The sequence below is a fragment of the Halichoerus grypus genome, chromosome 14 (genome assembly GCF_964656455.1).
Source record: "Halichoerus grypus chromosome 14, mHalGry1.hap1.1, whole genome shotgun sequence".
Taxonomy (NCBI): Eukaryota; Metazoa; Chordata; class Mammalia; order Carnivora; family Phocidae; genus Halichoerus; species Halichoerus grypus.
The window spans coordinates 73,793,686-73,813,001 of record NC_135725.1 but is presented as its reverse complement, the minus strand read 5'-3'; the positions used below and the strand labels follow the sequence as shown (position 1 = coordinate 73,813,001).

At 41.2% G+C, this 19,316-nt stretch overlaps 1 protein-coding gene and 1 non-coding gene across 2 annotated transcripts in view; one reads left to right on the top strand and one right to left on the bottom strand.

Annotated features, from left to right (window-relative positions):
• Positions 1-19,316, bottom strand: part of SNX30 (sorting nexin family member 30) — a 109,023-nt gene that overhangs the window by 35,399 nt on the left and 54,308 nt on the right. Inside the window, exons 3-4 of the mRNA XM_036122001.2 lie at positions 13,911-14,021; positions 3,163-3,321 (exon numbers count right to left, since the gene is read on the bottom strand). Of these exons, the coding sequence (XP_035977894.2) occupies positions 3,163-3,321; positions 13,911-14,021 (270 nt within the window). The remainder of the gene's footprint in view (positions 1-3,162; positions 3,322-13,910; positions 14,022-19,316) is intronic.
• On the top strand, positions 3,588-3,690 carry LOC118554515 (U6 spliceosomal RNA). The gene has a single exon (XR_004926508.1). It is a non-coding gene; the product is annotated as a U6 spliceosomal RNA (small nuclear RNA).

The following is a 19,316-nucleotide window of genomic DNA, read 5'->3' as shown; positions in this document are numbered from 1 at the left end:
ATGATTGTTTTAAAGTCTCTGACCAAGGGAAAAAAAAAAAAAAAGTCCCTTTCTCTCATATAAAATATCCTAAGTTATCTTTAGGAGAGCTGAAATTCATTCTATTCATTTATTTATATCCCAAGCAAAGTGATATAAAGAAAGGAGGGAGAAGAGGACAGGAAGTAGGAAACAGTGATAGAAAAAGCAGCGCAAGAATACCCAAGCCAAGGAAAGATGCTGAACGTCTTGGTCCGGGCGTACACGGGAACTATGCTGAGCTACATGAGCCACTGTATTTAAATTTAAAATGCGTATCAGTCTGCCAGGTCAAATGAACTTCCTCCTGTCATCCAGCTCTAGGAGGAACCGACAGCACCTTCAGGTTGTTCGACGTCACCTCCTTTAATGGTGCCTTCAAAAATGGTTTTACAGAAGATCGGGTGTCTGCTCCTTATATCCACCCTCAACACAAACAGTAGGAATTCCTGGTCCGAGGAGGGCATGTCCACAGAGATACAAGGGAACACAGCACAAGGCCACTGCTTTCTGGTCACCTTGTCTGGTTTGGGGATGGAGCAGAGAACAGGGCGGCCCCCTCCCATTTCACCGCCCCAGTCACAGGCTCCTGTCTCCACAAGTGTCTGCAGGGGAAACTGCTCCTGATTTCACTTCCTTCTTCTTTAGGCAGCCAAGGCCTTCACTTGGGCTCTTGATTCCACTCTTTCCTAGCTACACCTCGCTGACCAGCAAGGCCCCCGCCCATCAACCATTCCCTCTCCTGTCTGTACCTTCAACTTCTCACCCTTCGGTGCGTAATAGACACCCAGGGCTCACCCATCTTCAAAACAGCGGCAATTTCCTCCAGCTCCCCTCCTCCATTTCTCTTCTTCCTTCCAAAGTCAGGCTACCTGGGAGAATGTTCCAAAGATTCCATCTCCTCTTCTAGCCTCAGGTACCCTAGACAAGAAAACGTCCCCGTAGACACCTGGCTTTCACAAGACAGTAACGGAAGCCTTGCCATTCTTTGCACTGCTTGCAGATTCAGTACTCTCGGGAGCAGGGCTAGACCCCAATGGGCTCGCTGGCCTGCAGAAGCTCTATTCCAAGTAGAGGCTTAGAAGAAAACCCCCAGTTAGCCAAGTCAACATGCTGCATGAGGTTATTGGGTAGTGTCTCTCTGACTGCTGCACCCATTCTGCCAAAGATAAAAACACTGATCTGAACACGGGCGATACTGAGCATCCCCCCACCTCTCCCAGCATTACTGGCTTCTTCTCAAAGACACTCCTGGTTTGTGGTTAAGATCAGGTTATCACGAGGAAGAGGAATGCTTCTGCCTTCACTGTGGCAGACCGCGTCAAGGCCTCACCCAAGAACAAGACCAAATTATTCAAGGCGTGCCAGAAGATGGGGCACCTGGGGAGGGGGAGATGGGGAGCTCCTGTGGGGTCACACAGCACAGAAGATGGGGCACCTGGGGAGGGGGAGATGGGGAGCTCCTGTGGGGTCACACAGCACATAGTACAGCACCGCGTTTCAGTTTCACGAGACGAGGAAGTTCTGAGGATTAGCTGTGAATGGACTTAATGCTACTGAAATGTACATCTTAAAACGGTTAGGATGGTAAATTGTGCATTTTGCCACAATCTAAAGAAAAAAAAAAAAAAAAGAACAAGATGGGGTTATTTAGTACATTCAGTTCAGCAAGTAAAACTGAACTAGGCTAGGATTTGTTCTGTGTTAAGAGTCAACACCCCCGCACTCACTCATGGGAAGTTGGATTGTGGTTAAGACACTAAGGACTTTTTGTTTGTTTAATCATTCATCTGGCCCACAGATAAATGCCCCCCACCCCACATCTTTCCTCTTTAATCTCCACATAGATTCCTAATGACCAAGGGTCCACGTGTTCTCCCCTGTGTCTCTCTGCTCAGTAAGGAGGACCAAGACTGGGGCCTGCCAGGTCAACAACCTGAACCGTGCGTGAGGCAGTGAGTTGCAATGTTGGAGAATCGGATGGATTTTACTCTGTGTAACAACCGTATCTGAGGATCTGTTACCAGGAAATATTTATTTTGAAACAGAACACGAGTTTGATGTGGGGGAAATAGGCCTTTAGGAAAAAAAGAGATAAATGGGAAGGTCATCAATGGGGCTAAAAAAATGCCAGTGGTGGTTTTAAAAAAAAGAAAATACTAAAGGACTTGGCCAGGTGGTTTCCATCGTCTGGAGAACGGCACCCTCTCTAAAATCTTTAACGTCAGCTGATGTTATCTGCAAATATTTCTCAATTTTGCCATTTTGAAAAAGAAAATCGGGAAATCCCTGAGCTTCAACACCCTTGCCAACATGGGACAAAGCACCTATGGCCCGAGGATGGGAATGTGACCCACGGAGGTAAAGAGATGTGGCTACAAGGAGCTGGCATGAGAATCTGGGCCTGAGATCCCATTTCTGCAGACATTTAGGGCAGAGTGCCTCAGAATTCCCACCAGTTCTGCCAAAAGGGAAGTGCACACAGAAGCCAGGGCGTGACCAACCTGGGTGGGGACACACAGAACCTGGCAACCGTGTGGGACCCAAACGTTTCTCTGGCAAATGCTTGGAAAAATGCCCACCCAATAGGAACGTGGCTGTGGGCAAGTAACACTCAACTCGTCTTGGTCGGGCAGTCAGATACAGAGGGGAAGTGTGGCCTCCGGAGCCATAAAGACCCAATCTCAAATCCTAGTGATGCTACTTGAACACGTACTGACTCCTTGAACTCCAGTTTCCTCATCTGTAAAATGAGGTTGGTTCCTGTGACGGGTTCCTGTGAAGAGCATCCTTACCAAACCCTCACTAGATGTTCTGACACTCTGTTCTTTCAGCCCACTCTTGGTAAGAGCGGTCTGACCCAGTAATATGCCAAGAAGTGTTTAAGGAAATGCTTATCCCTCCTTTCGGCGAGTGAAAATACTCTAACTCCCTCTGCTGCTGCAAAGGGGTGTTTCTTCCAAACTCTAACATGGAAACGCTGCTGAGGTAACTGGACACCAAAAAAAAAAAATAGAGCAATTTGATGACATCCACTATTGTGGGCCATTCACAAAGGTGGTTTGTGAGAGATCAAAGCAGCTTCTGAGAAAGAGCCTGAAGGATACTAATTTGGGGGAAGAACATGAAAAACTCTGTTCTTACCTTAGCAGTAAGGAAAACATTAAAGTGTTCATTGAAAGAGAGCACAGGATGATCTGTAATTCTTTTTAGGAATTTATCCAAAGCTTTTCTTCTGGTCTCCACAAACTCTTCTGAAAAACGATCTACAACACCTTTCACCACAAACTTCTCAGGAAGCGGCTATGAAGACAGGAAGAAAAATATTCAGAGTAATTGATAAGATAGCGGAAAGAAAAACCACAGGCTAGCAAATAATTCTGTCCAAGAACATACTCCTTATTCGGGTGGATCTTTATGTAGTCATCAATATAAACCTTTCTGAAACATACGGATGGAGTAAATCACAGCTACCCTTCTCAGTTTTATAACCCAAGAAGTAAAATGCTAGAGACTAGTCCTTGGAATACAGAAAACAGTCAGTCAATATGTATCCAGGAAATCAAATATTGCTCTCTTTGGCAGCACATACACTAAAATTGGAACAATACAAGGATTAGCATGACCCTGGCACAAGGATGACGGTAAATCCAATAGTCTAGCTATCTGTACATTGCTTAATGCACCGGTGGTAAAATGAGAACGTCAGGGCCAGAAAGACAGTCTAAGGAAAGAAGGCAGACAAGATCAACCACGCAAAAATTGATTTAAATAGATTCACATTCTGCTCCCAGTTCAAGGGGTAGAAGAACTTGGTGAATGGAGATTCTTTCAGAAAGGTTGAGTGAGCCCCGCAGGAGGGTGGAGAAGAAGATGTAAAGTCAAGGGATAGTTGGGTTTATTATTTTGGGGTAGAAAGAGAACCAGCTATATTTTTGTAGACTCGGGAACAGAGCCAGGTGAGGAGGAAATGTGGAAGTACCATTGGGCAAACCCATGTATCTAAAAAAATACCTCTTCCAAGCCAATCTTTTGTGTAGGTTTACACTCAAAAGTTCTTAAAAATGTAATTTCCTTTGCTCCTCTTACTCAAACAAATGTCTCTGTAATATTTGCTTTGAGCCAGTATTGCGGGCAATTTACAACTACCTGGTTACTAAGGGATCTTTGAGCTTTGACCTATTTCCATAGTAGCTTTGATTAAGTGCTTGATTAAAAGGCCCTCCCCATTACTATCATGAGAGAGAGAGAGAGAGAATCTGCTAGTGTGCAATTTGAAAACGTTTGGGTTATGAAATATTAAAAAAACATTTACATTAAAAAGTGGACAAACGATTGGTACATATTTTTTCAAAGATCTACAAATGGCCAACAAGCACGTGAAAAGACATACAAATGCAAACCACGGTGAGATCCGACTTCCACACCCATGAGGATGGTCCGAATAAGGGAAGAAAGAAAGAAACAAAAGCAAAACAAAGAACAGAACAAGTACTGGTGAGGATGGAACAAGATTTAAGTCCACACCCTCCTTCAGCCCCATATTCTGACAATAAAGAGGTCTATTTCTTTTATTTTTTTTGAAGATTTTTATTTATTTATTTGAAAGAGAGAGAGCATAGGAGCAGGGGCAGAGGCAGAGGGTGAAACAGGCTCCCCGCTGAGCAGGGAGCCCGACGTGGGGCTCGATCCCAGGACTCTGGGATCATGACCTGAGCCAAAGGCAGGCGCTTAACCGACTGAGCCGCCCAGGCGCCCCAGTTTATTTCCTTAAATTATAAACCTTCAAGTGCACGCACGAGCACACAAAAACAGACACAAGGACTTCACCAACCCGAAGAAGTGGAATCCTAAGGTATCTGGAGTGGAGAAATCAAGAAGTGATCCCAACTTTGAACCCTTTCAAAGACTTGTAGTCTGGCACCATCAACAGCCCTGGGATGAAGCACTTGGAAGAGCTTTGGAAAGGCAGGATGTTTTCCATCTCCAGAATAGAGACCGTGGCTCCATGCCTCCAGGGTTCATCTTTCCCCTCGGCCAAGCTGTCTGACTTCGGTCAAGTGGCTAGGTGTGCCTCATTTAATGTAACAGATAATCTCCTGGTCCCTCAGTTTCTTCTTCGTTTGTAAAAAAAATAGATAACAGTAATGCCAGCCTCTCAGGGTTGTTACGAGGATTAAAATTTGCTGCTAGGCTGAACGTGCTCCACACAATTCCTACTGCAGAGGAAGCAACAACAAAAGTTTGGGGGGGGTCTTTGCTGTAGGAGGGGCAGCGGCTTCGGGAACTACTAATCTTCGGGGACAGCCATGTCCAGTTACATCTTGAAATGGTGGCAGTGTGCAGGCAGAAGAGGCTAAGAGCTGACTGGTTTCTTTTTACCAGATCGGGAGTTCTAGAGGGCGTGGCGGAAAGGCATGGAAATGAAGAGAGAGAGGGTAGCAGAGTGAGGAATAAAATTACAGAGCCGCATGGAGAGAACACGTCCAACTTAGACAGCCGGTAGAGCTTACGCCTGGGGAGAATATTGGAGACGGGGTACTGGGTGAGATGCATAGGGCCATCCAGCCCAATGTTCCGGCCCAGTCAAAAGCACCAGGGAATCTGTCTTAATAGGGTATGGTTGTTCTTTAAGATAACTTCTTTGTTCTGATCAGTTCTTCTCCCATTCCCTTAGGCAGCCATTCTCCTTAAACCCTACACTAAACCCCCAACCTTTCATGCTAAGCACAATACCATCTCTCTGACATAGGAACCAGGTGTAAGGGCATCACATAAACATTCCCTAACCATTCTGCTTCCTCCACAGAAACCCATCTCCCCTCCATTTCTCAGGTCCCTGTGGACAACATACCCAACCCCCAACACACCACAAAGCTAACTCTTCTGTGTCTTTGACCCATTAGTTCACTATCATGCATGTGTTGTCATTAATTAATTATACCTTCTTTTCCCTGTACCTTCAACATTTCCTCCTCACCTGGCTCTGTTCCCGAGTCTACAAAAATATAGCTGGTTCTCTTTCTACCCCAAAATAATAAACCCAACTATCCCTTGACTTTACATCTTCTTCTCCACCCTCCTGCGGGGCTCACTCAACCTTTCTGAAAGAATCATTTATCTTAACTCCCACTCCTTCCATCGATGTCTCAGCCCCAAGCTTCCTCCACCCCAAAACGAAGTTGTCTTTGGTTCTCCCTTCAATCCTGCATTTCTCCGCCTTATCCCTAACCCAATGCAGACCACTCTTTTAAAGATGATCAATGGCTCTCTAACGACCAAATCCAGTGGATATTTACCTGCTCTTATTTCATGAGTCCTGGTGAGCATGCTCTGGTTTGCTTATGCTGAATAGGACTTGGGAGGAAAGCCTAATGAGAAAATAAGTGGCTAGGTGTGCCTCATTTAACGTAACAGATAATCTCCCGAAATAGTTAATTCATTCTTCAGGTTTAGTACATTGAACTTTATGTTTAATGAATCAGGGAAGCTTGCTATTTAAAGGAACCCCAGAGTGAATCCTTCTGCAAACAAAATTTCCTTCTAAGCATTATTATTCCCAAACGTACATGGCTTCGGAAATTTGTTTCTTCCTATTTCGAGCTTACTTAAAGGGGACTTAAAGCCTAGTCTTGGCGTCACCTTTATAATTACCTTCTGGTTCCTTTATGCATAGGAATCTGGGTTGCTGATGAAATCAAGTGCCTCTTTGGACTGCAACTGAGCTCAGCACAGCTCCAAGCACACGGTAGATGTCACACACATGCCAGCTATTTTTATGACCTTGTAAACACTGAGAACAGAAGGCAGAAGGGGAGTGGACCAAAGGGTGGAATTTCCATACATCTTTGAGGCCAAAATGTTTTTTAAAAACCCTCTGTGATACATACCATTTCACACCCACTAGGATGCCTATAAGAGTTTAAAAAAAAAGGAAGCAAGTACGTGGAGAAATTGGAACCCTCATACATGGTTGGTGAGAATGTAAAATGGTACAGTCTCTGTGGGAAACAGCTTGGCGGCTCCTCAAAATATTAAGTGTAAGATTAGCATAGGATCCAGAATTCCATTCCTTGGTACGCAGCCCAAATAATTGAAAGCAAGTGTTCAAACAAAAACTCGTACAATCAATGTGCAAGTAGCATTATTTATAATAGTTGGGTTGGGAAAAAGGGGAATGAGAAGCGACTGCTTCATGGGTATGGGATTCTTCTGGGGGGGAATGAAAATATTCTGGAATTACATAGTGGTGGTGACTGTAAAACATCATGAATGCACCAAAAGCCATGGAGTTGTACACTTCTTAAAATGGTGAATTTTATGTTATTCAAATTTTACCTCAATTTTTTTTAAAAAAAGCTGTGGTGATGGAAGCAAATGTCAGAGAGGAGAGAAAACACTGTGCTTTGAAGATGGCAGAAGGGGCTTTGAAGATGGCAGAAGGGGCCATGAGCCAAAGGATGTGGGAGCCTCTAGAAGCTGGAAAAGTCAAGGAACCAACCCCCCCCCCTGGAGCCTCTATGAGGAATGCAGCCCTGCCACCTGGATAGTAATCCACTGAGACCAATTCTGGACTTTTGACCTCCAGAATATAAGGTGATAAACTTCTGTTGTTCAAATCGCTTGCTAAAAAAAAAAAAAAAAAATCTTACCAGGTAAAAATCTTACCTGGGGTGAGGGAGTGGATAAGGATAGAGATGAAACAAGATGGGCCACTGGGGATAAATGCTGAAACTGGGCGGTGAGTACATGAGGGGGTTCATTGCACTGAATTGCTCTACTTTAGTATTTCTGATGTTTTCCATAATGAAAACATTTTTTAAAAACAACACATGCATGTATATGTTGGAACTTAGAAAAAATCCTATTTGTGGGGCACATGGGTGGCTCAGTCAGTTAAGCGTCTGCCTTCGGCTCAGGTCATGATCCTGGAGTCCCAGTATGGAGCCCCATGTCGGGCTCCCTGCTCAGTGAGGAGTCTGCTTCTCCCTCTCCCTCTACCCACTCCCCTCTCTCTCTTGTTCACTCTCTTTCAAATGAATAAAATCTTTAAAAAATATATTTTAAAAAACCCTATTTGCAAAGCATTACAATAACCCATTAAATATTTCAAGGTTTAACCTTATAAAATATTTACGTTTTCATAGCACTTGATACTTTGGTCAAGCACTTTCACATGTATTATATTTCATAATAGTTTATAAGAAAGTACCTTATAATATGTGAAAACAAAAGCATACTTCCTGTAGGTTGTCATGGAAAGCTACTATTTCATAGTGCGAAATCTGCACAAAGATTTCAATTGCTCAATCTTGAAAGGATCCAACTTCCTCTTGTCGGCATTTGCTTCTTCAACAAATATTAATTTGCAATTAACTGCAAATTGCAATTAAACAAATATTCAGCAACACACCCCCTACATGACAGAAAACTATTTTTCCTATCCTTATCAAACAGACAATATTGCTCCTAAGAAAAAATAACAAATAAAAGAGCATTAAGATTAAAAACCTCCTCTCCATAAAAACCACCGTCAAGCCTGGTTTAATTCAAAGTCCTTGAAAGTCTAATCAATGTTCAACTACTTATTAACTTACCTACTGGGTAAGCTAAAAGCATGCATATGCTTTTTTTTAAAGATTTTTTTTTTTTTTTTTGACAGAGAGAGCGAGAGAGGGAACACAAGCAGGGGGAGTGGGAGAGGGAGAAGCAGGCTTCTGCGGAGCAGGTAGCCCGATGTGGGGCTCGATCCCAGGACCCTGGGATCATGACCTGAGCTGAAGGCAGATGCTTAACCGACTGAGCCACCCAGGCGCGCCTTGTGCATATGCTTTTTTTTAACAGTACAAAAAAAGGAGGACCCAACTAGAAAATGAAGTCAGAGTTTTTACTGATTATTTTATATTAAGAGAAACAGCTGTTGCATTACAAAGTTCTTATTAATTCCTATGAGCTTACCACTACCCAAAACAAACCAGGTATATAGTAAATACAAATGCATCCTTCCAACAAAGCTTCCTTCACAAAAACTGAAGCAAACAGTAAACTTCCAAGTGCAATTAAACACTAAAGAGCTTAATAAATGTATTTGCTTCATCTCCCAAATCTACCTGTGCCCATCAAATCATGAAACATACCTATTGTTGTAACGAGGTGTGCCCCAGCAAAAGAAGTAGTGTTAAAACCAACCTGTGGGCCAAAAAATAAACGAAAAACCCCAAAACCATGTCATAATGAAGACTTTCTTGGGGTTCCAACTCTTCGATGATGAAGTGAGCTGTCATTATGAGATGACAAATACACATCCAGCACACTTCTAGTTGTAAGATGGCATTTTAAGAACATATGAGCATTTCTGCTTTTCAAATTATAGCGCAGCAACGAAGCAATATAAAAATAAAAAATAAAAAATATGCTGCAGCACCAGAAAATATCACAGTGCGCAGCACACAGAAAATATCAAACAGGCCAGGATCTGTTAAAGGTACAAAGCAGAAAAGACTGAACTGAGAGAAAAGTCAAGCAATACTGATCATCTTGTGATTCTATTCAGGCAAAGGAAAGGCTGGCCTAGGAAGTAAAGGGCTGGGTTTCCCAGTACAGCCCCAGAAGCTGCCAAGTTCAGAGCCACAGGGGCTGGAAACAGGCCTCAGGATGGCCAACGGGGAGAGGAAAATGAAAGAATGTGGGTCCCTTCCCGGAACCACAGTCTGGCTGGCTGTTCACTTACAACTTCACATGGTTCCAGTGAAGCCCAGGTAAAAGGGGCACTTCATTTCCACGCTTTCTAACACAAGCAGCAGAATCTGCAAGCTCAGAATCCTCACACATTTTTAACCGTAGCCGACTTGAGTTGGCAAAAAACAAACAAAACAAAGTAATTGGAACTCATTCTCCCAAATTTTCCAAATAATTCAAAAGACTTTAAAGCTCATCTTGAAAAATAAAACATGTGCCAACAGCTAGAAAAGCTCTGGAAACAAAGTATATTGGCAGGTGGAGACGGAGATGGGGACCTGTACAACCGGATGTTGAAACGTTCTATGAAGTTACAGTCATTCAAATCGTTTATGAGGGGCACCAGATTAGAAAGACCGATGAACCAAGGGTTCAGGAGCAGCCCAGGAATACACAAGTCTAAGGCATGATTCAGTCTGATGCACAAACGATGGTAAAGATGATTGATTACTCATAAGTGGTTCTGGAACAACTCACCACCTGAAAAAAGTATGGTCCTCCCATCTCACATCAGAACAAATGCTAGATTTAAATACAAAAGATAAAAGTCAACTTCCTTTGCAGATACGGAGTTTTTACAAAAAAAAAAAAAAAGAGAGAGAGAGAGAGAAAATCAAGAGGTAAGTCATAAAAGAAATGCCAATGTCCAGTAAGTTCAGGGGAAGACATTCAGCCTCACTGGTTAAAGGAAAACTTACTGTACAAAAATGAACTCAAATGGATGAAAAGCTGAAATGTGTGGGCTAAAACTGTACAAAATTTTAGAAGAGGAGCGCCTGGCTGGTTCAGTCGGTGGAGTGAGTGACTCTTGATCTTGGGGTCATGGGTTCAAGCCCCACGTTGGGTGTAGAGATTACTTGAAAACAAAATGTTAAAAAAAAATTTTTAGAAGAAAACACAGGTGTAAATCTTCATGACCTAGGACTAGGTGATGATTTCTTAAATAGGACACCTTTAAGCACAAGCAGCAAAAGAAAAAAAAAAAAAGATAAATTGGACTTCATCAAAATTAAAAACCTTTGTACTTCCAAGAGATGCCATCAAGAAAGTAATGAGACAACTCATTAATTGGGAGAAAATTTTTTGCAAGTCGTATCTCTAGTAAGAGATTTGCATTTAGATTATATAAAGAACTAATAACAAAAAGACAATCCAGCGTAAAGGATCTGAAGAGATACTTCTCCAAGGAAGATGACAGATGGCCAACAAGCACATAAAAAAATGCTTAACATCATTAGCTGTCAGGGAAATGCAAATCAAAACCACAATGAGATACCCACTGGGATGGTTATAATCAAAGGGCAGATGATCACGGTGTTAGTAAAGACGTGGAGAAACTAGAACCCTCATACCCTGCCAGTGGGATGGTAAAATGATGCAGCCACTTTGGAAAACAGCCTCGCAGTTTCTCACAAGGTTAAATAAACAGCTACATATGATCTGTCAATGATACTGCTAGGCATACACACTCAAGAAAAAATGAGAACATAGGACCACACAAAAATTTGCACGTGGATCGTCATAGTCCCATTACTCATAATAGCCAATAGGTGAAAACAATTCAAATGTCCACTAAATGTGAGCAGACAGACCAGAAAGGGGTATATCCATAAAATGTAATATTATTTGACCAGAAAAAGGAACAAAAGTACTGACATGTGACACAACATGAATTACCCTCGAACACATTATGCCAAGTGAAAAAAAAATACAGTCACAAAAGACTATATAGTGTAGGACTCTACTTTATATGAAATGTTCAGAATAGGCAAATTTATAGAGACAGAAAGATTAGCGGTTGCCAGGTGCTGGAAAAGATAGAAGGTTTGGAAGTGACAAGCAAGGAGTGGGAGGTTTCTTTTGGGGGTGAGGGGGGTGAGGAAAGGTTCTAAAATTGATTGTGCTGATGGATGCACAACTCTGTATACTAAATATATTAAAATACTTATATACTAAATATATATACTCAAATAGCATATACTAATATACTAAATATTGATACTAAATATAAGAAAAGCCCTTGACTTGTATATTTTAAGGGGGCAAACTGTACGGTGAGTGAATTATATCTTAATAAAGCTGTTTTTTTAAATAAAGAAATGAAAATGTAAACAATAATTATGTTGCATGTCTACTAGGTCTCCACCTGAAAATAAACTTTCCAGGCAGGGGTCCTTTGTCCATCTTATGACCCCTGACCTCCCCAACAGTACTCACCAGGCCTAGTATAAAGACTAACACAAAGTCAGTGCTTAATAACAGAAAGATACTTCCTAGCCAAGTTGCTGCAGAATAACTTCTGAAGGGGAAAAAAGAGAGCTTGTTTCCAGGTTGACTTTTGTATTTGAGTTAGAGATGCTCTCCTATATTAAATCTCTCTCCACCCCAGACATGTACCGAGAATTTATTGAATACATTTATGTCTCCACTTGCTTCTAGAATACCTTCCTACTCACTGCTTCTACCCTGACTATAGGAAACCATACTTAAAGATACTAGGGATCATTCCCCGACATTCCAGACTTCCATCCTCTTTCAGGTCTGATTTCAGTGTCCATGCATAAGTGCAACCAGCAGGTGTCGCTGTCGAACCAAACTTCAAATACACTAGCTGCCAGCCGGTGGAGCATAATTCCCCCTTCTGCACCGTGTGGGCTAAGCATAAAGAGCAACTTCCTTCCAAACAGTACAGCATGGAACAGGAGAGAAAAATGAGTAACTGTGCAGTGGAGAAACCCGACAAGCATTATATCAAATAAGGTGGTCTAGGTTAACATCAACAGTGATAAATATTGTTGATAGTATGTACCTTTCGTATGATGTGGTGAGAATGGCACTTTTCCTCCCAAAACATAGGACCCCAGTTTAATCAGGAGGAAAACATCAGACAAATCTCAACTGAGAGACAGTCTACAAAATGCCTGACGAGTACTCCTCAAAACTGTCAGTCATCGAAAACAAGGAAAGGCTGAGAAATCATCACAACCAGTAAGGAGACATGGAAGGTGACATCCTAGATGGGACCCTAGAACAGGAAAAGGACATGAGGAAACTGAGGAAATCTGAATAAAGGATTTTTAGTCAAATAATAAGGGATCATATGAGAATTCACTGCACTATCTTCACAGTAATTCTGGAAATCTAAAACTGTTCTCAAATAAAAAGTCTATTTAAAAAAAAAAAAAAATTCCCTAGCTGCCAATTTTGCCAAATTGCAATTCTAGTTTAAGGAACAGTTCCAACTGTTTAAAGATGAGTTTCTTCCCCCAAGAAAGAATGCAGTTCCAGTCCCAGTCCCATCATTTCTACCACGGCTTATTCAACCTCGTCCAACCGCGGGAGAAAAGCACTGGAAGATGCATTCATAACATGAAGATTGGCAAGTGCTAAGAAGTTATTCAACCAAGGTTTTCTGAAAGATAAAGCCCCTCTAAAGAGTTTTATGGCCTAAATTGCACCAATGCCCCCAAAGCCCAAAGAAACATCTGGGGTCTAAATGGTTATTATTTCTACTGGGGAAAAAAAAAGTCAAAAAAGCATTCAATATGTATGTTGGTTTAAGTAGTCTTTTAAATTTTATTTGCTCTAGTTCTGTTTTTTTTTTTTTAATGTGTAGATATGAGCAATAGATAAATATTATGCTGCTTCAATAAATGGAGGTAGGTGGCTTTTGGTTTTTTAAGTGAAAAACTGGGGTTGAGTGGGTTGTGTGCTAGATTCCTGTTCCCTGAATTACCCGTGTCTAAAGAAAGCCCAGCCTGCTGTAATCCGAGGCATTGTTCTTCACCTGGTGGCAGCCACCCAAACCTCAAGAACAGTGTCTAGAAGGGGGAAACAGACAGTCTTTAAAGAGGCAGCAAATAAGAATTAGGACTCTCCATACCTCAAAAAAATTGTCATAATGCAAGTGAAAACCTACCCCCACGCCGCTCAAGAAACCAGCATGATGACAGCAAACCAGAAACCAAAACCCCAAGGGTGAGATAGATTAGACAGTATTCACGAGAATGTTTTATGTACGTTTGATGGGAAAACGTGGTATAAAACATCAGGCAGAATCTGCCCCTAATGTAAAGGGTGAGAGTTGAGTGAACATCCTCAGGAAAGACGACGCAGGAAAAGAGAGGAACAAGCTATAATGACTTAGTACCTACGGGAATGAGATGAGTAGGCTGGGATTCCTCCAGTTTGTTCCTCAGCCAGTCAAAATCCTGGTACCTTCGACGAACAGAATATTCTGGCAGGTCAAACTCCACCCGCGTACTCTGCAAATAAGAATGGAACAAAATAAGCATAAGGGAAGAGTAGCATATCTTGGCAGAAAAGAAGGAAAAAAGCTCTGAGTAACCAAACGGGGCAAGAACACACTTTCCTTCCACCAAAACACCAGCCAAAAGGCATCAATTACCAACACCAAATGATGCATCCAGGCCCCTAGGGCCCAGCTCAAAAATCAAGGATCTGGAAAGGAAATGTTGGGGGGGTTTTTCCTACCCTTAGGAAATGGAATTCAACTAACCCTCAGGATGTGTTTAGAAACATTTGATTCATTTCCTCCAGGCTTAACTTTGAGGATTGCTTTTAGCGGAATAGTTCCACAGAGGATATTGCTACTAAATCCCAATCCATGTTTCTTTTAAAAGAAATTAAGTCTCCACCTTCTGCTACATATGCTGACAAATTCTACCAAAGGCAGAAGGGAGACGACCAAAAAGAGCTAAGAGAGCACCTGCTCATTTAGGAGTCAGATTGGATGAACTCAGTAAAGGATTTGCCTCATCTGCCACATGCTGCCAGAACCATAAGCTTGGAAACTATGTTGTATCTCAGGTGATAAGAAAAAAAATCTAGAAGGAAATAATGCCAAAATGTCATTGTACTGCAGAAAAAATATTAATATCATCCCTTTTCCTTTTTCCCCCTTTTTAAGCATTTAATGTTTTACACATCAGTCATCCCTTTTCTTGAATTTAAGTTTTCTGAAATGTGATTGCAGCACTTTGATAATGAAAACCAATGTTAAATAAAATGAAATTAATTTACGCCAAAACAAGATTTTTACACATTAATTTGCCCAAACTCAAGTTGTGTCTCAGCTAAACCATTCTTCCCTGTAAGGGTACAGACCATATGACAGTCATAGCTCTCGGAAATGAAAGGTCAAAATAAAAATGGTTCCAGCTACATTTTATAAAATTACTCTTTCAGGCCAAAAGTCCATTTTAATCCACGACACCAAGAAAATCTTAAAAACATATAAACACATGAGTCATCTATCAATGAAAAAGCTGTGAACGTCTTTGGCATTGAAAATTACAATTTCATCCTCCCCAAAACCCGCGCTCACACAGTCCGAGCAAAATTTTGAAGTTAAAGGACTCGGTCTTGGACTGGACCTCAGTTAACTCTTCCTGCATCTCTTCTCCTTTTCAAAATCCCATGCAGAACCTTCCCCTATGACAGAGGGTATGAGTGGGAAGAGGTAAGGAAATTCATGCAACCTAAGTATTTGTGATTTATTAGAAGACTCCCCAAAGGAATTAGCATTATAGAATTGGGGGTGGGGGAGAATGCTTAAATTCAAAGAACAAATCACTGCTGATGAATTTTCATGTATAAGGGTGATGCCTCCTTCCGAGGCTGGGTGAGGAGAAGCCTGTGCATGAGCAGTCCTAGCACCTACCAGATTCCTGAGACACTAAGCCTCCTGGAGCCTAGGTTTTCTCAACAGCAAGAAGAGGGTTGGAAGGGACATTCTTCAAAACCGCACAGAGCACCCCCAACAGGCTCTGAGGACCTGCCAATGATGATGTGCCCACAAAAAGGGCAACTTGGATGTGTGACAAACGCAATTCATTTTCATTGTAAATGTACTGATGGAGGGCTCTAATTTTTGCCTTCCTAATGTTACATGGTATCAACTGACCACTTCTCTTTATTATGCTTTTGCAAATCCACTTCATAAATTATAGTTTAGGTAACATTTCTAACTTTGAAATCAATATTTGGTAACTACAAAGAGCAGTATGATTAAACACAAGTTTTGTTTCTGCTGTAAACAACTTTACTTTGGGGGAACTGGCTTTTTTCCCCCTTCTACTCATTCAGGTGAAACATACTTACTTTAAAACTTCAGCAAAGGGGCGCCTGGGTGGCTCAGTTGGTTAAGAGTCTGACTCGTGGTTTCAACTCCAGTCATGATCTCAGGGTCGTGGGATCGAGCTCTGCGTGGGGCTCCACACTTGGTGCAGAGTCTGCTTGGGATTCTCTCTCTTTCTCTCTGCCCCTCCCCTAACTAGCACATGCATGCACACTCTGTCTCTGTCTCTCTCAAATAAATAAAAAAATTTTTTTAAACTTCAGGAAAAATAAAGATCAGTCATAATCCCTCTAAATAGAGAAAAAACACTATGAATATTATGGTTATATCTTTCCATATTTTTTCTATGCATATCCATTCATTCACTCATATTTTCTAAATCTCTAACAGCTCTTAAGTATCTTTCTGTCAGTAATTCAAATCTACATGATTATTTTTAACACATATATAATATTCCACTGGATGGATATATAACAACAAAACCAAATCCTCACTTAAGTTGTTGCCAATCTTTCAATCAATAAACAATGCTGTAGTAAACACCATCGGGTATCTGTTTGATAAAACTCAAATTCCTAAAGACTGAATTACTGGATAAAAGAGTGTGTGTGGGGGGGCGCCTGGGTGGCTCAGTCGTTAAGCGTCTGCCTTCGGCTCAGGTCATGATCCCAGGGTCCTGGGATCGAGCCCCTCATCGGGCTCCCCGAGCGGGGAGCCTGCTTCTCCCTCTCCCACTCCCCCTGCTTGTGTTCCCTCTCTCGCTGTGTCTCTCTGTCAAATAAATAAAATCTTAAAAAAAAAAAAAAAAAAAAAAAGTGTGTGGTGTATTTTTTTTTTTTTTTTACAAAATGTTCGATCTTTATAATTTATTAGTGGTTTTCTTTTCTTCTTTTTGAGAAAGAGAGCGTGACCCACGTGAGTTGGGGGGGGGGTGGTAACAACGTGGGAGAGGGAGAGAGAGAATCCCAAGCAGGCTCCATGCCCAGCACAGAGCCAAACAGGTGCGGGCTCCATCCCACAACGCTGAGATCACGACCTGAGCTGAAATCAAGAGTAGATGCTTAACTGACTGAGCCACCCAGGTGCTCAAGGGTACATGTATTTTTAATTAACAGCCTGCTTCTAGAAATATATCAACTTATATTCTTATCACATATTCTCATCACCAGTGGTTATCTTTGATGGACTTATAATTAAAAAATAATACATCATCTTTGTTTTGTTTCTTTAATGACTACTGGGGTTGAACATCCTTTGAAATATTTGTTAGCTACAGATTTTTCTTTTGTGAGAAGTCTCTTTTTTAAATTGTCTTTTCATTGTCTTTAAAAGTCTGTTTCATTTGTGGAAATTCTTTATAGCCATTTATCTATCATAATTTCCAAAGGGTTTCCCCAGGTATATATTTTTTTAATTCAGCCATTTTTTTCCCTTTATATTTTTGGGTGTCATGGATAAGAAGGCTGTCCCCATTGCAAGCTTTTAAAAATATTCACCTGTGTTCCCTCCTTTATTTATCATTTATTTATTTACATCTTTAATTACTGCTATTCTACTTCTAGAGATCTGCCATTAGAAAATACTTTTTAAACTGTGGCAAAGATATCTGTATAATGATGTTCACTGCAATACTATGTAAAATAGCAAAGGAATCAAAGCAATCTAAATGTTCAACAATAAAAACAGGTAAATTATGGTATTTTTATTCTATGGTTATTGGTAATCGTGTCATAAGACATCTTTTTTTTTTTTTTAAGATTTTTATTTATTTATTTATTTGACAGAGAGAGCACGAGCACAAGCAGGGGGAGCAGCAGGCAGAGGGAGAAGCAGGCTCCCCGCTGAGCAAGGGCTCAATCCCAGAACCCTGGGATTATGAACTGAGCTGAAAGCACTCAACCGACTGAGCCACGCAGGCACCCCACAAGACATCTTTAATAACAAATATGCTTTAATATACTTTTAAGAGAAAACAGAAAGATTCAACATTAATTGCACATACATTATGATTTCATTAGTGTTAAAAATGTGGATATAAAAGGTTAGGAAAAATCTAGAACTCATAATGACAACTGTCCTCTTTATACTCATCCTTGTTTTAAAATGTTCTACAATTCTCATATGATACTTTCATAGTCACACCAAAAAATTGTTTATTTTTTAAAAGCTCCTTTACGGACATAATGGATTAAATAAAAATTTGTTCGATGCTTTGGAAAGCAATAAGGTAAAAAAAAATCATCATGAAGCAGAAGGATGCTCACACTCTTTGACCCAGTATTTGTTTTACTTACTTTCACCACAATTTGTTCTAGAAAAGATACAGAGCTACATGAAATAATATTAAATGACATAAATTAGAAGTAGGTGAGAAAGATCAAGAAAAAACAAGGACAGAGAGAGAAAGTAGAGCCAGGAACGAGGCTAGCAAAAGACACTCACCATAGAATTCTGCACACTTGCTAAAACTGGGCCACAGACATTACTGCGAATTTCTGGAGAGAAACCCAGTCAGTTATAAGATTCAACAGTACTCATAAAATATGCAGGCCAATAAAACTCCAACTATGACTCTGTAGTAAATTTTTCCTCTGTGAAATTCAGGGTCTAACTGAGTAAGGAAAATAAAGCAAAGCTCTATTTTCTAATAACAATAAAAAGAGAAAAGTGCACACCCACAATTCCATAATCAGAGACAACCACTACACTGTTTTGTTCTGGGTCCTTCCACACCATGATCCATAATCCAGAATGCCCCACAAGATCACAAGGTCATGGGGACACACCTAAAGCCAGATCTACAAATAGGTAACTGAGCACAAGAGCTGTAATGAAGAATATTCATTTTTGCCATCACTCCATATGAATATCTCCAGGCACCCCTGCCAATTAAAAAAAAAAATTTTTTTTTAATTTTTATTCTTTGGGTAAATTCAACACTTTAGAAGACCTAGCACAGAGCCACAGGGCAATCAATCAGCCAGCAGAGCACCTGTCCATTGGGCCTCACCTTAACCACAGAAGAACTCTTATTCCCCAGGAGCTGATGTGCCTGCCTAACTACTGTGGCCTGGAGCCCTTCCAAAGAATTTCCATTCAATCTAAAATTTACAACCAGTCCACTCTAGAGAGATTTGGTCTTCATCAGAAGTGCCATCTGTCCAGGCCACAACTGAATCCTGTGAAGTCTGAGTGACACCCACCCCCCTTCCCCACAAAGGGACCTCCTCTTCCCTTGTCAAATATTAGCCAGCTAATCTCATTCTGCTTCAGAACACTGCTACCCTAAGAGAACGCCTGAGAATGATGACCAGAGAGGCTTCTAGTCTCTCCCCATGCTCCTCAGAGCTTCCTTTCTCGGAGCTTTAGACCAAGCCTTCTAGAACACCCATTCCGTAATTAATAAATTCCTGTAGTTCTTCCAGCTATTCAGATTCTGAAAGCTGACTCTCCCAGGAGA